The following is a 16442-nucleotide window of genomic DNA, read 5'->3' as shown; positions in this document are numbered from 1 at the left end:
AATTAGACGAAATATTCACTATTTTGGCTGCAAGAAATGTAATACACCCTCAACTATCTAAGAGGGTATAATAAAACCGCTAATTTCTTTTGAGCCACCATTAAGAATTATTGAAAATATCTATAAAACAAAATTACAACATCACATTTTATACCAATAAAGAATTTAACATCGTACCTCATTAGTAGCAAATTTGTTCAAAATTATAACAAATACTAGAGGTACGTGTTAAGAAATGTAATTGACCATAAGCCACTAACACTTTTAGTGGTATTCGAAACAGCTACTGCCTCTTTGTCTGCCAATTCAATAGACTAGGTATAAACAATAAATGGCATACCTCTAATTTAGTCGATTCATCCGTTTTGTCCGTCCATCTCATAAGCGAACAATGGTGGTTGCATTGATTCGTCTATTTTATGATTTGGAGCTTTCAATGAAATTATACATTTATCTATCTATCTTTATATTTTGGCCATATCAATAGCCATGTAACCATTCTACTAAAAGTTGTAATCATTTTCCATGCTGCATTTCCCCCCAAATATTATTAAATATTACTTTGATGGAAATTTGAGTGATTTTGAGCTAATTCAATTACAATAGACGGCACAGTATCGACCATCAAAAATCAAATAGAATAGATTTTTTTAATATTTTTTCTAAGGTGTTTTTTCTATCTACTCTTTATAAGTCTTAAGAAAGAAATAAATTCGAGACTTCTCTATCTATATGAATTATATTAAACATGGACCCAGAGTACCACATATGATACTTACAGATTGGTTCATATAACTATATATTGGATTCTGGACATCCCAGCAAACAAATCCCATTAAGTAGTGATCCGATGAAATTTGTTCCTTCAAGACGCTCAAATCTGGGGATCGGTTTATATGGGGGCTATAAATAATTATGAACCGATATGGACCAATTTTTTTAATGGTTGTTAGAGGCCACCACGTACCAAATTTCAACTGGATCGGATGAACTTTGCTCCTTCAAGAGGCTCCGGAGGTCAAATCTGGGGACAGGTTTATATGGGGGCTATATATAATTATGGACCGATATGGACCAATTCCGATATGGTCAAATCTGGGGATCGGTTTATATGGGGGCTATATATGATTATGGACTGATATGGACCACTTTTGGCATGGTCATTAAATATCATATACTACCACCACGTACCAAATTTCAACCTGATCGGATGAAATTTGCTCCTTCAATAGGGTCCGGAGGTCAAATCTGGGGATCGGTTTATATGGGGGCTATAAATAATTATGAACCGATATGGACCAATTTGTGCATGGTATTTAGAGCCCATATACTAACACCACGTACCAAATTTCAACCCGATTGGATGAAATTTGATCCTTCAAGAGGCTACGGGAGTCAAATCTGGGGATCGGTTTATATGGGGGCTATATATAATTATGAACCGATGTGGACCAATTTTTGCATGGTTGTTAAAGACCATATACCGACACCATGTATCAAATTTCAGCCGGATCGGATGAAATTTGCTTCTCCGTGAGGCTCCTCAAGCCAAATCTGGGGATCGGTTTATTTGGGGGCTATATAATTATGGACCGATGTGGACCAATTTTTGCATAGTTGTTAGAGACGATATAAAAACACCATGTACCAAATTTCAGCCGGATTGGATGAAATTTGCTTCTCTTTGAGGCTCCGTAAGCCAAATCTGGGTATCGGTTTATATGGGGGCTATATATAATTATGGACCGATGTGGACCATTTTTTGCATAGTTGTTAGAAACCATATACTAACACAGTGTACAAAATTTCAGCCAGATCGGATGAAATATGCTTCTCTTAGAGGCTCCGCAATCCAAATCTGGGGTCCGTTTATATGGGGGCTATACGTAAATGTGAACCGATATGGCCCATTTGCAATGCCATCTGACCTACATCAATAACAACTACTTGTGCCAAGTTTCAAGTCGATAGCTTGTTTCGTTCGGAAGTTCGCGTGATTGCAACAGACGGACGAACATGCTTAGATCGACACAGAATTTCAAGAATTCTACCAAATGTGGCAACCGGGATTACTACACTAACTGAGCGATTTCCTCTTTTTATACCCTAAACCACATGTGGTCAGGGTATAATAAGTTTGATCGGCCAAAAAATGTGCCTACCAGAAATATTGATTTTAGACCCCATAAAATACATACCGATCGACTCAGAATCACCTCCTGAGTCGATCTAGCGCTTGGTGTCCGTCCGTCCGTCCGTCTGTCCATGTATTTGTTGTTCACAGGATTCCGGTCGCAATTATTAACCGATTTTGATGAAATTTGGTGCAAAAGGTAATCTTTTCCATCGCCCTTCAAGTGTGCAAAATTTCATCCAAATCGGTTCAGATTTAGCTATAGCTCCCATATATAGTTACCGCCCGATTTTTCTCAATTTGGCCATAAAATCCTTATTTATCAACCGATCTTACTCAAATTTGGCTAAATGTAGTCTTCTATAGCACTCACCATTTGTGCAAAAAATCATCGAAATCGGTTCAGATTTAGATATAGCTCCCATATATATGTATAACGCGATTTTCCCAAATTTGACCATAGAACCCTTATTTATTAACCGATCTTACTAAAAGTTGGCTAGATCCAGTAATCTATAGTACTAACTATATGTGCAAAATTTCATCGAAATCGGTTCAGATGTAGATATAGCTCCCATATATGTATCACCCGATTTTGAAAAATTCGCCCCTAATAACCTTATGTTTGATCATACAGGCCTCATTTCTTCACTGATCTTACTCAAATCTTGCACAAGGTAACCTTTTGTGGTATTAATCAAACCAGCAAAATATTATGCAAATTGCTTCAGATTTAGATATAGCTTCCATATATATGCATCACTCGATTTTCCCAAATTTGGCCATAGTACTCTTATTTATTAACCAATGTTACTCAAATTTCAAATTTTGATGTACTAGCCGATCGTACTTATACGTACTTGTAGCTCTTACATAAGAATATTGCTCGATTTTTACAAATTTGTATTTATTACCCACACGAATTTAACGATTTTCTCTTTTTTAATAATGGGCTCAATATTAGTGGCATACTAACTCCGTAGGTGCAATATCAACACAGCCAGTGTTGCTAGAAGTAGGGGAAATTCCCTATATGTAGGGTTTTTCTAATATTTAGCATCTTGTAGGGACATATCCATATAATGTTTTTTTACTTTATAGTCAAGATAAAAAATTAACAAATTTGAATACAACTTCATTAATTTTGACTAATTTTGAAATTAATATTTTTTTGAAGTGATATAAAAAAAAGCTTCGCCAAAAAAGTAGTGAAAATGGTAGTTTTGGATCCGGAAGTGGTGTAAAATTGGCGCAGAAGCGATGAATTTAACACGGGCTTGTCATAGGACGGATGTCCACCATTTCAACAACCGGTGCACTGAATTTGCATCACTTTTTAAGGTGTGAGGCGAATTCAGTGTTTTGGGTATGAAGATATTTGAGAAATTTTGTTATATTTTGACAAATAAATAATTTTTAATTTTTTTATGAGTTTTAATGAATTCTTACGCTTGTGTGGAACGTTTGACATTAAATATTTTCAAAAATTCGCAATTTTTCTAGAATGGATTTGCGTATTTTGCGGCAAAATTTAAACAATTTTTAACTTTTTATACCCTCCACCATAGGATGGTTTGCAACACATCGAAATATTGATCTAAGAACCCATAAAGTATATATATATATTCGATCTGAGCATGTCCGTCCGTCCGTCTGTTGAAATCACGCTAACTTCAGAACGAAACAAGCTATCGACTTGAAACTTGGCACAAGTAGTTGTTATTGATGTAGGTCGGATGGTATTGCAAATGGGCCAAATCGGTCCACTTTTACGTATAGCCCCCATATAAACGGACCCCCAAATTTGGGTTGCGAGGCCTCTACGAGAAGCAAATTTCATCCGATCCGGCTGAAATTTGGTACATGGTGTTAGTAAATGGTCTCTAACAACCGTGCAAAAATTGGTTCACATCGGTCCATAATTATATATAGCCCCATATAAACCGATCCCCCGATTTGGCTTGCGGAGCCTCTAAGAGAAGCAAATTTCATCCGATCCGGCTGAAATGTGGTACATGGTGTTAGTGTATGGTCTCTAATGACCATCCAAAAATTAGTCCATATCGGTCCATAAATATATATAGCCCCCATATAAACCGATCACCAAATTTGACCTCCAGAGCCTCTTGGAAGACCAAAATTCATCTTATTCAGTTGAAATTTGGTACGTTATGTTAATATATGGCCTCAAACACCCATGCAAAAATTGGTCGATATCAATCCATAATTATATATAGGCCCCATATAAACCGATCCCCAGATTTGACCTCCGGAGCACCTTGGAAGAGCAAAATTCTTCCCATTCGGTTGAAATTTGGTACGTGATGTTAGTATATGGTATCCAACAACCATGCAGGAATTGGTTTCTATCAGTCCATAATTATATATACACTCTTACAAAAAATCACTTCTGTAACATATACTCCCAAACATATTTTGCTTCAAGCATATACATTTTTGGGTATTGCCCAAACATTTATATGTTTGATCTCTACCAATATATAATATTTTTGAAAGCATATTGGTCTAAACAATATATGTTTGGGTAGTCTAAGTTCCAAACATTTTGTATTTTTGCATCCAAATTCAATAATGTTGTCTTCCAAAAAACAATATGTTATTATGTGAACATATAATATGTTTGGAAGCATTTTGCACCCAAAAATATTATATGCTTAAAAAAAATTCTCCCAAACAATATTGTGCTCAAAATTTTATTTATTTATTTATATATTTACAATCATAATGAATTATGAAAATAAACAGGTAATATAGGTGCTAACAACATAGGTTTTCGACCTGAATGCTCAAAATTTTGTTTCTGCCCAATTGTATATTCCCCGACATCTTTCTCACTTCCACGAGATTTTTTAGTTCTTAGCACCTTTTTCTGTAATACAAACATTGTAGAAGAAATTGTTCAATTTTATGATTTTTTTTATTTTAATTTTACCTTTTGCCGGACGGGGATTCGAACAGCGGACCACACAGTTTGTAAGGATCAAAGAAGTAGCTGATCAATTGCCCAAGGAAAAATAAAATGTTAATTTTGTAATAACAAGCAACAACCACCAACTTAATTCAATATCGCTCCCTGTTAAATAGCGCTCCAAGCTACTAAACACATATATGTTTATAGGCTATTTCTAAATTAATATATGTTTGCATCCAAGCATATTATATTTACAAACATTTTATGTCCCAAACATAATATGTTCTAACATATTAACATATATGTCCCAAACATGTTATGCTAGTTTATGAGCATTATATGCTTGCACTCAAAAATATTGTGTTTAAAAATTTGTGATCCAAACATATAATGTTTATAGCCAAACATATGAAAAACAGTCTTTTTCATCCGTGTAGCTCCCATATAAACCGATCGACAGATTTGACCTCCGGTGCCTTTTGGAGAAGCAAAATTCTTCCGATCTGGTTGAAATTTGGTACGTGGTGGTAGTATATGATATTTAACAACCATGCCAAAAGTGGTCCATATCAGTCCATAATCATTTATAGCCCCCATATAAACCGATCCCGAGATTTGGTTTTGCATCCTCTTGGAGGAGTAAATTTCATCCGAGTGAGTTGAAATTTCTGGATGACAGTCTTTCGTAGAAGTTTATACGAAATCCATGGTGGAGGGTACATAATATTCGGTCTGGCCGAACTTACGGCCGTACATACTTGTTAAATCTTACTCTATTTTTAACCTATTTGAAACAAAAAATTTTAAATTTTCCATTAAAATTATGAAAAAAGCGAGTTATAAAAAATTTACTCAAATTAACTCCCTGTGCAGTTAAAATAAAGAACATCTTTGAGATAACATTTTTGGAAGTGCTTTTAAAGTTGTGACTTTAGAAGAACTTTCAATTTTTTTTCCTGGCTTATTATATATTTTTGTAAAATTGATTTTTTGAAGGCTATGACTACAAGAATTTTTTTCACAAAATTTGGAAGACCATTTTGGGCCTTTTTACATACCTAAATATTTTTTGGGGGTTTTTGCAAAAAAAAAAATCTAGAACAAATCGTTTAAATATTTCGTAGCCCAAATAACTTTTATTTAAAGATAATTGACCCAAAACACTGTTGTATTCGACCAACGTGAACCATAGCAATGTTACATCGAATCGAATCATAGTCATCAACATCATGCCAATCTAGCCATAATAGTAGTTAGAAGGCAAAAAACGTAAAAACTGTTACATTTTCTCACTTCTTGATGTTGCATGGCATGATGTGTCTGCCTATGCAGACACTGTACATAAACTCTATGATGATGTTGGTTGGTGGTAATATGCAACACCATTTGTTGCACGTTGCGGCGGCTGATGCCATTCATCCATTATTGTTGTTGTGTGAGGCAACAAAAAATTATGCGCTTTGATTTAGTTTTAAATTACCAAGCAAATACTAGCAACGTGCCCAGGTTTGCAAAAACAAAAAACACAAACTCTAAACTATAAGTTTTTTTCTTCTTCATTTTGTTATTGTTGTTATTTTTAATATGAGTGATGATGGCTAAATTGTTGTTGCCAGCTATTGTTTTGTTAATAATAATTTGGAAGGCTTGATGCCGAAATATTGCAACAAAACTAATGTGTTAGACATTACCTCCTTTGGCGGGTTCTCTTTTTTTCTAGACGATTATGAAGCTGATAACGGGACTGCCTACAATGGTGGTGATGATGATGATGATGATGGTGGTTGGAGCTAATTTTGATTTTTTTCTTATTTTGACTTAGAAGTTATAAATGTTATTACATTTAGCCAAAAAAATAATGCCCTTACCTCTTCCTCAACTTGCCTACCACCTACCACTTCAAACCTATAAGGTTTTTACATGGAAAAACTATAGCTTAAACTCTTTAATCTTCTTCTGGGTAAACTTGCATTTTCATTGAGTCTGGTTTTTTTTGTTGTGTATGGCTGCCGCCTCAGCCTCTATGGTTAACAAACAATTTTGCCGAAACATTATGGGATTTACGTTATAACCACTACATATGCTTGGCCTAGGCTTCTTAGCCATGTTTTTCACAAACCATGGCATGGTACTCCGCTTCGTTTTGGTTCAAAAGACTAAGCTAACACTGTTGGAAGCGGGAACAGGGGATTTATAAATCTGACTGTGTACGATGACTGACCGAGTAAGCGAATATTCGACCGACTCCCCCCTGCTTACCCCTATTATTAATATAGCTGTGTGTGTGAATGTATGTAATGTCTTTGGTGCTTCGACTAAATGGCTGGATGGCTAACAACATGGTTTAGTTTTTGATTTTCTTGCAATTTCGTATAAAAGTTAGTGCTGCTGGTTTGGTTGGTATCATTTAATTGTTAACTGTGCAGCTATACACAACATAGCCAAGTAGCACAGATTTTCTTAAATTTTTTTAAGATACGTGTGCGTTCCTTACGTTTGCGTGCGACTCGGATACATAAAGTAATTTACTCGTATTATTAAACCAATAAACAAAATAAAAAGACAAATAATTTCAAAATAAAAATAATATAATTTGCAAAATCGAATGAAATCTTAAGTCAATTGGTTAATAATTGAAAATCGAGTTCGTTTCTTAAGTCTTTTGTTTTTTCTTTCTTTCTTTTACATGTGCAGCATTACTGTGTAATTTAAAAATAAAGGATTTTGTGTGGATATAGTGGCTAATTGCTTTACTTCCCGAAAAGGATTAAAAATATCACCATGAAAATAATGGTGAGTAAGAGAACTTAAAAAAAAGTGTTAACAACTTTGCAGAAAAACTAAAAAAAAGTGACTTATAAAGAAACTCGATAAATTAAGAACATTAATTGGAAAAAAAGTGTTATAATCGAATACTGAATAGCTTTGTAAAAGTTGGCAACAAGTTAGAAGCATTTACAAGCCGTAAAAGTCAACGATAATCAACAAACAAAACCAGGAACTATATATAGAAAAGGAAGATATTAAAAAAAATATTGGATGTGTTTTCTAAATTGGTATTTATTGAAATGAATCACACGAAATCTTCAACACCCCAGCAAATATCAAAGATAGTGATAAATATTTATCTTTAATTATAATCGAGTATTCCCACAAAAAGGAATAATATGTGATTGATTCACAATTCGACGAAATACCCTTAGACTACTGTAATTAAAACCAATGGAATCCTTAAATCGTCACTTGTATCTATACGATTTATACACACACTTAAAAAAAAAGTTTACTTGGATCCAAAGATTTTGACGTTCCCTTAAGGATTTTGTTATTGATTCCGAACCAAAGATGATGCAGCTTCTTTAAAATAAAGAAATTTTTTAGCGACCTATCTGGCTTTAAATCTAGGACCAATAAAATTAAAATTAGGATACAAATCTCATTGATCAAATTCTCATTCTCTTTTTGCGGTTTATTAATAAAGGTACTCACATACAAACAAATGCCAGTTTAAAAATCCAAATTATAACGGATATTTCAAATAAAATTTTTTCTTAATTCCAAAAAAATTATAAATAAAGGTACTCACGTACAAACAAATACCAGTTCAAAAATCCAAATTATGAAATATCCGTTTCAAATTAAAAAATATTTCCTTAATTCCACAAAAACTTTACACCAAAGACGCTAAATCCTCAAAATAAGTCTTAGCCTATATTTGAAGCGTTTTTATTTTAAATCTAAAGTTTCAATAATTCAGTTAATTAAAGGACAATTTCTATAAATCAAAAATGCATTTCTTTAGCCTAAGTTCAAAGACATGCGACTTTAATGGAGGGATGCAAATTCAAAAAATTTGTAACCTAAATTTAATGACAGAATTTTTTGAAGCAAATATTATAATCTTTATTTTAATTAAAATTTTATTATTTTAAAGAAATTTGTCCTTAATATTTTATAAATTTCGCATCATAAAATTTAGGTTGCGTAATCCATATTTTTTCAGTGCAGAAAAAACGATTGACCTAATATACAAAACTATGCAATCTAAATTTTGGGAGACGAAATTTATATAATGCCAAGGATATATTTCTCTAAAATATAGAAATTTTAATTAAACAATAGCTCATAATATTTCGTAATTTTAATTTTTATCGAGACTCAATTTAAAGCAAGATAGTTCTTTAAAAATGTACTTACTACATAGAGCCGTATACAGGGAAGCTCGAAACTTTTTAATTCATAATTAGATATATATCCCATTTGAGATTGAATTTGCAAGTAATGGAAACATCTATCTAAAGCATAAATTTCCATCACTATCACATTTCGACTGTACACAGAAAAATGTTGTTCTTTTATGAAGGATTATCCATTGTCAATTTAAGGTAGTAAAATTTACACAATCCCAGCAAAAAAAATTGGAAGTTCTTCCAAAGGCACAACTTTAAAAGCACTTCCAGAAGATGCACTTCCAATTATGTTCTTTATTTTAACTACCCAGGAAGTTATTTATATATAATGGTATTTATTTATAATGGGTAATTTTAACTTGTTTGTTTCAAATAGGCTAAAAACAGAGTAAGAATTCATGAAATGTTACAAATCATTTAAATTTTGTCGAAAAAAAAATGCTAAATCCAATCTGAAAAAATTGTGAATTTTTGAAAATATTTGAGGTCAAACGTTTCTGAGAAGCGTTAGAATCTATTACAAATTATAAAAACTTATAAAAATTATTTATTTGACAAAATATCACAGAATTTTTTAATTTACATTCAAAACATTGAATTCGGATCACACCTAAAGAAGTGATGCAAATTCAGTGCAACAGCTGTTGAAATGGAGAACTTCCGTCCTATGACAAGCCCATGTTAAATTCATCGCTTCTGCGTCAATTATGCACCACTTCCGGATCCAAAAAGAACATTTTCATTACTTTGTTGGGAACGTTTTTTCCTGGGATATTAAGGACGAATCAATCTTCAAACTAAAGAAATTCGATTTAACAACAAGTTTATAATATTTGTTTTGTAAATCCCAATTTTACATATTTAGGATACTAAATATGCATGACTTTCAAACTTTTTAAACTTCCCAGAAAAAAAATTTGGAAGTTCTTCCAACGGCACAACTTTAAAAGCACTTCCAGAAGATGCACTCCCAATGATGTGCTTTATTTTAACTACCCAGGAAGTTCTTTTAATTCAATTGTTTACAACTTGATTTTTTCAAACTTTTAATGGGTAATTTTAACTTTTTTTGTTTCAAATAGGTTAAAAACAGAGTAAGAATTCATAAAATGGTACAAATCATTTAAATTTTGTCGAAAAAAATGCTAAATCCAATCTGAAAAAATTGTGAATTTTTGAAAATATTTCAAATAGGCTAAAAACAGAGTAAGAATTCATGAAATGTTACAAATCATTTAAATTTTGTCGAAAAAAAAATGCTAAATCCAATCTGAAAAAATTGTGAATTTTTGAAAATATTTGAGGTCAAACGTTTCCGACAAACGTTAGAATCCATTAAAAATTATAAAAAATCATAAAAATTATTTATTTGACAAAATATCACAGAATTTTTTAATTTACATCCAAAACATTGAATTCGGATCACTCCTAAAGAAGTGATGCAAATTCAGTGCAACGGCTGTTAAAATGGAGGACTTCCGCCCTATGACAAGCCCATGTTAAATTCATCGCTTCTGCGTCAATTTTGCACCACTTCCGGATCCAAAAAGAACATTTTCATTACTTTTTTGGCGACGCTTTTTTTGCTGGGTTAATACAAAGTAAAAAATTTTTGATTTAAAGAAATAATCTCTAAATTAACAGATATATTGAATAATTGACTTTAATATATTAAAACGCCAAATAAAGGCTAAAGTTTTCGTTAAAGATATTGCATCCTTGATTTGAAGTTTTTTCGAAATTTTTTGATTTCCAAATGAGATATCAACTTTTCAAATGTATATTCGTGAATAGCCTTCTTGATATATCTAACAAAAAAATCCATTAATAAGATTTTTACTCTAATTTCCATTTGATTAATTTTAGCCAAAAGAAAACAATACTTTCCTCCACAACAAAATTTTAGATAAACGAAAATTCCCTTTTTTACAAAGTATTTCCTTTAGCAGTAAATTTACCCCCCTTTATGGCACATAATTTGATGATATTTTATTTGCACTTAAATAAAATTTTCAAAGGACAAAACGAAAATTTAGTTAGTCTAAAATCTTGTTCCGCTGAGATTAGATTCAATTTTCGGTTGCTTCGTCAAAATATGGTTATTTGATAGAAACCATGTCTTTTTACTTAATAGCAATGGTAAAAATCATTACGTGTAGGTCAAAACCTTTTGAATCCTTTTGGAATTCGTTTATTATACACACACAAAAAATTCGTAAGTTTTTCAAATTTTCATTCAAAAATTGATCACACCAAAGTGATGACATTGTTGTACCATAGCCACTACATGACCTGTAAGTTTTAAATTAAGCCAGTTTCTAATTTTTTTCCTCACAATCAGATTCATACAAAATAGGATAAAATCGAGGAATTAATGCTATGGCAAAAAATTCCTATATTAAATAGATAATTGAAGCTCCTGTGGTTATAGGTTGCCACTACATCATGAGTTAATATTTACACATCGCTAAAGGGAGCCACCGTGGTGCAATGGTTAGCATGCCCGCCTTACATACACAAGGTCGTGCGTTCGATTCCTGCTTCGACCGAACACCAAAAAGTTTTTCAGCGGTGGATTATCCCACTTCAGTAATGCTGGTGACATTTCTGAGGGTTTCAATGCTTCTCTAAGTGGTTTCACTACAATGTGGAACGCCGTTCGGACTCGGCTATAAAAAGGAGGTCCCTTGTCATTGAGCTTAAAATGGAATCGGGCAGTACTCAGTGAAAAGAGAGAAGTTCACCAATGTGGTATCAAAATGGACTGAATAGGGCTGCCACCTAACCTAACCTAACCTAACCTATCGCTAAAGGGAGCAATTTCTCTAACAATATGTTTTTCCATATTCGATTTTCATCTCACTGATACACCACCTCCATTTTATAGCAGATGACGTTCCAAATGGTATGGGATACAATAATATAAAGTTTAAGGAAAAACTTTCTCCTTGAAGACAATAAGTTAAAATATCGATTATTTAAAAAATAAATCGAAATTAAAATCAGAGAATAGAATATGATCAAAGGGTTCAAAATATGAGGAATACAATGAATACGCAATCAAATCTAAATCTTATCCATAGATTTTTTGTCGTGGCCAAACTTATCTTTATTTTTTTAAATGCGGCTGTTTTTGTCGTTTTCATTCCTCTAAAGGTCCAATAATTATTGGACATATTATCTGGTCACTGTTGATCGTTCCTTTTCCAAAATTTTTCCTAAAATACAGATGACCAGTTTTATAAAAAAAAAATCAGACGAAATCGAGATCTGACAACAGGATATAGTTGATGGGCACCACTTTATATTTTTTATTGTTGGACCCATTACGGGTCATATGCAATTCACTTCGAAGACTTTAAATTGGCTTTCGAAATAAAATAACCGAGCCATATTTCATCTTCAAACACCGAAACTTCAACTCGTCTTTGGTTTTGATCAAAAATAAGCTCGCGTTCCAAACTCCTTGCCCAGAGTTGTTTGATATTCAAATACTCGTGAATGCTTCAATATCTTTTTGCAATCTTTGAAAATCATATTGGCAATCTTTTTTTAAATATTTTCGTTAGTAGCAACCGATTTTGGCATTCACTGTGTTCACCGCCTTCGGTACTAATTTCAAAAAAAAAAAAATTAAACTTAGTATACTAATCTTTGTTTATCGGTTTTCATAGGCAGGAACTTATCTCAATAACGAAAATTTTTCATTACGACAATAAAACAATTTGATAGTAATACCGTTTGATATTTTGTTATTTGATAGAAATTTTGTTATAATTAGGAAAATATTTATTTATTTTAATTTACTGACCTTTTCTCCATACATTAAAAAAATTAACATACTTTCCTATTCCTCCTGTTTTTTTTTTTTTTTCTTATTCACCTCCATCAACAGCGAACAGCATTTCTGCTCGCTACACTCCTTTTGGTAGCCAGCGTTTGGGCCGAAGAAGAAAAGCAACCAGCCGGAGCTGAAGAAAAACAAGTCGAAGCTAAAGCTGATGATGGTAAAAAATCCGCCGATGCCACCGATGAAACCACAAAAACCAAACGTGGCCTTCATCATTATGAAGATTATCACCATCATCATCACTATCCAATTCATGAGCACAAAACTTTAACCATTGTCAAGAAGGTACCCTACCCAGTGCCGGTAGAGAAACATGTACATGTACCCGTTGAGAAACATGTGCCCGTACCCGTTGAGGTGAAAGTGCCCAAACCATATCCAGTGGTCAAGCATGTACCCTACGAAGTAAAGGAAATTGTTAAAGTACCTCATGAGATACCAGCTCCATATCCAGTGGAAAAGAAAGTCCCAGTACCAGTACATGTTCCCTATGATCGTCCAGTCCCAGTTAAGGTATACGTGCCAGCACCATATCCAGTCGAGAAGAAGGTTCATGTCCCAGTTAAAGTGCATGTACCAGCACCATATCCCGTAGAGAAGAAGGTACCCTATCCAGTAAAGGTTCATGTTCCCGTAGAGAAACCATATCCAGTGGAAAAGGTGGTTCATTATCCAGTTAAAGTACCTGTAGAGAAACCAGTACCCTATCATGTTGAGAAACCAGTTCCATATCATGTTGAGAAACCTGTTCCAGTACCCGTTATCAAAAAGGTGCCAGTTCCCGTTCATGTACCCTATGACAGACCCGTGCCAGTACATGTTGAAAAACCAGTGCCCTATGAAGTTAAAGTACATGTACCAGCCCCCTACCCCGTTGTCAAAGAAATTCCAGTTAAAGTAGAGAAAAATGTTCCATATCCCGTCCATGTACCCTATGAAAAACCCGTCCCAGTTCATTTGGAGAAACACGTACCCGAATACCATGAAAAACATATCACCTACAAGGAACCCGAATTCATTCACAAGAAAATCGAGGATCATCATCATCATCACATCGAAAGCCATCACGAAGCAGCCATCCATGAGGATCACGAGGTGGATTATGGTCATAGTTATGGTGGCCACTATGGATATGGTGGTCATCATGAATACGGCCATCATTTCTAGGCTAATTGATCCCAAGAAAAAATGATTCTAATTCGAGTTTTCTTTTTTCTCTTTTTTTCCTTTTTGTTTTCCACAGCATCACTAAGAGGAACTATCTGAGCCAATCTCCCCCATCCCAAAGTGTAAATAGATTCAAAAAAAATAATAAGGAGTGAGAGAGAGACAGCTTCAGTGTGATTCCAGTGATTTGGTTAACTTATGAGAGTGAAAAGCGATAGAGAGCGCGACAGAGAGAGAAAGAGAAAGACATAGGAAACCCGAATGAGACGAACATGTTTTTTTGTTAAATGGCTTAAATGAGTACGATTCAAATGTTAAGGATTTTTGTTAAACTGATGGTTAAAAAAAAAAAAACCAACCAAAAACGTGATATTGGCCCTCAAATAACGGACTTAGATTTTATTGAACCTCCCCCTACTGAACAGAAGTTTATGAGAGTAAGAGAGACAGACAGAGCATATGGTCTAATTGGCAAAAACTCTAATTGAAAGCTTTAAGCTAGAAAAGTCTTTACGTAAATAGCGAAAGCTTTTTAGATGACCAAATTTTTTGGATTTACATCGAAAAATTGAAAAGGATTTTCACCTCCAGAGCTTTGAAAAGCTTAAAGCTTTCAACATCCGAAATTCTTCTACTCTTAATATCTAAGCACCTAAACAGCAACGTTAGTTTAAGTAACCAACCAACACACAGAGATTTTTTTTACATATCCATATAAATATGTATGTTTATTGTATAGTTTTTAAGCCATCTTTTTTTGTATAGCAAACGATGTTTTTTTTTTGTTTTTAGTCTAAGTCTATATCTTTAAGGCAATGTCAACATGAGTAGTTTTTTAAGGAATTTAATTTAACATTTGGCTCTTTGTGTTTTTTGCAAGAGCCTTGGATGCAGCATCCCAAGCAAAGTGGACCAACTCAATATGGATAAGTGATCTCACATAGAAGGCCGCCATCCGATCTTCTAATAATTCTCTTCCAGTGCCGTTCAGTGATCTTTGCGTAGCAAGTTTAGTTTACCAACCAAAACAGGACTAAGATTATTTCTTTGTATATACAATGAAATGAAAGTCGTTGCAGTTATCAGCCAGGACTGTGTATGTTAATCGTCAAGAGATTTTATTTAACGAAAAAATAATATAAAAATAAACCCAAGAAATTTTAGTATAGTTTAGCTATTTTTAGCTCTTTTTTTATAAATAAAATAAAATTGCATTGTGTGATATTTTCTCATATATACAAAAACAATTTCTATAGTTTAGTTAAAAAAAAAAAACAGTTTTTTATTGACCTTTGTTAAACACCAAATAGCAAACCGTATTGTATTATGTTATATTGTTCAATTGTAAATATTTTACGTGTTTTGTTTAATTTTGGATTTTGTTTATTGGGAATTTTTCATTTATTTTTGTTTACATGAAAAATTCCTCTCCATCCCCTCTCACCTAAACTATATTAAGAAATATGTATGACCATTTATCACCAATGTTAAATTTTTATGTTACCAAAAACTCAAAAAGCCCATAATCGATTAGCATTTTGTTCGAGAGAAAAAAAAACACAAAACTCGAATAAAATGTCTATATGATACAAAAGATATTCTAATAAAATGTACGAATGAAAAGGAAATCCTAGTGATTCAAATCAAGAAAACAAAAACTATTATACAAAAGTGTTTTTATTTTACATTTCGTTTGGCAATTACAGAGGTAAGGTATAGTGTTTGGGGAAAAAAAAACTTAGTAATAAATATCTAATTAAAATTTAGCAAACAAAAAAAATTGTAATAAATATCTAATTAAAATTTAGCTAACAAAAAAAAATTGTAATAAATATCTAATTAAAATTAAGCTAACAAAAAAATCTTACATATGTATAATGAAAATGTTTCATTATTGTTATGACTTTTTTTATTATATCAAATATTTCATACCATTAAGGAACATTGGCCTACGCAGCAAAGAAAATTGGAAGTTGTTCCCCAAACATTTTTTTAAAGCTCATCCCAGAATCTCCCATCAAGTCATACCATTAAGGAACATTGGCCTACCCAGCAAAACAAATTGGAAGTTGTTCCACAAACATTTTTTTTAAAGCTCATCCCAGAACCTCCCATCAAGTTTTTTTCCCCTTCCAATGCAGTCCTTTTGGTCAATTCTTAGAAAGTACA

The 16442-nt window shown here is 33.0% G+C and overlaps 2 protein-coding genes across 3 annotated transcripts in view; one reads left to right on the top strand and one right to left on the bottom strand.

Moving 5' to 3' along the window:
* Positions 1-16442, bottom strand: part of Ance-3 (angiotensin-converting enzyme Ance-3) — a 438035-nt gene that overhangs the window by 318040 nt on the left and 103553 nt on the right. The gene's annotated exons all lie outside the window — the stretch shown is intronic.
* LOC142224158 (uncharacterized) lies at positions 7466-15931 on the top strand. 2 transcript variants are annotated; one of them, XM_075293944.1, is made up of 4 exons: positions 7466-7586; positions 7761-7859; positions 13152-14201; positions 14350-15931. In XM_075293944.1, exons 2-4 carry the CDS (start codon positions 7848-7850, stop codon positions 14356-14358), a joined length of 1071 nt encoding a protein of 356 aa, XP_075150059.1. In that variant the 5' UTR covers positions 7466-7586; positions 7761-7847; the 3' UTR covers positions 14359-15931. The 2 variants fall into 2 exon arrangements, with proteins under 2 accessions (XP_075150059.1, XP_075150058.1); XM_075293943.1 differs by having other exon boundaries at positions 13152-15931.

The sequence above is a fragment of the Haematobia irritans genome, chromosome 2, assembly GCF_050003625.1.
Source record: "Haematobia irritans isolate KBUSLIRL chromosome 2, ASM5000362v1, whole genome shotgun sequence".
Classification (NCBI taxonomy): domain Eukaryota; kingdom Metazoa; phylum Arthropoda; class Insecta; order Diptera; family Muscidae; genus Haematobia; species Haematobia irritans.
Note: the sequence above shows the minus strand (reverse complement) of the source record. Positions and strands in the feature narration are given on the sequence as shown.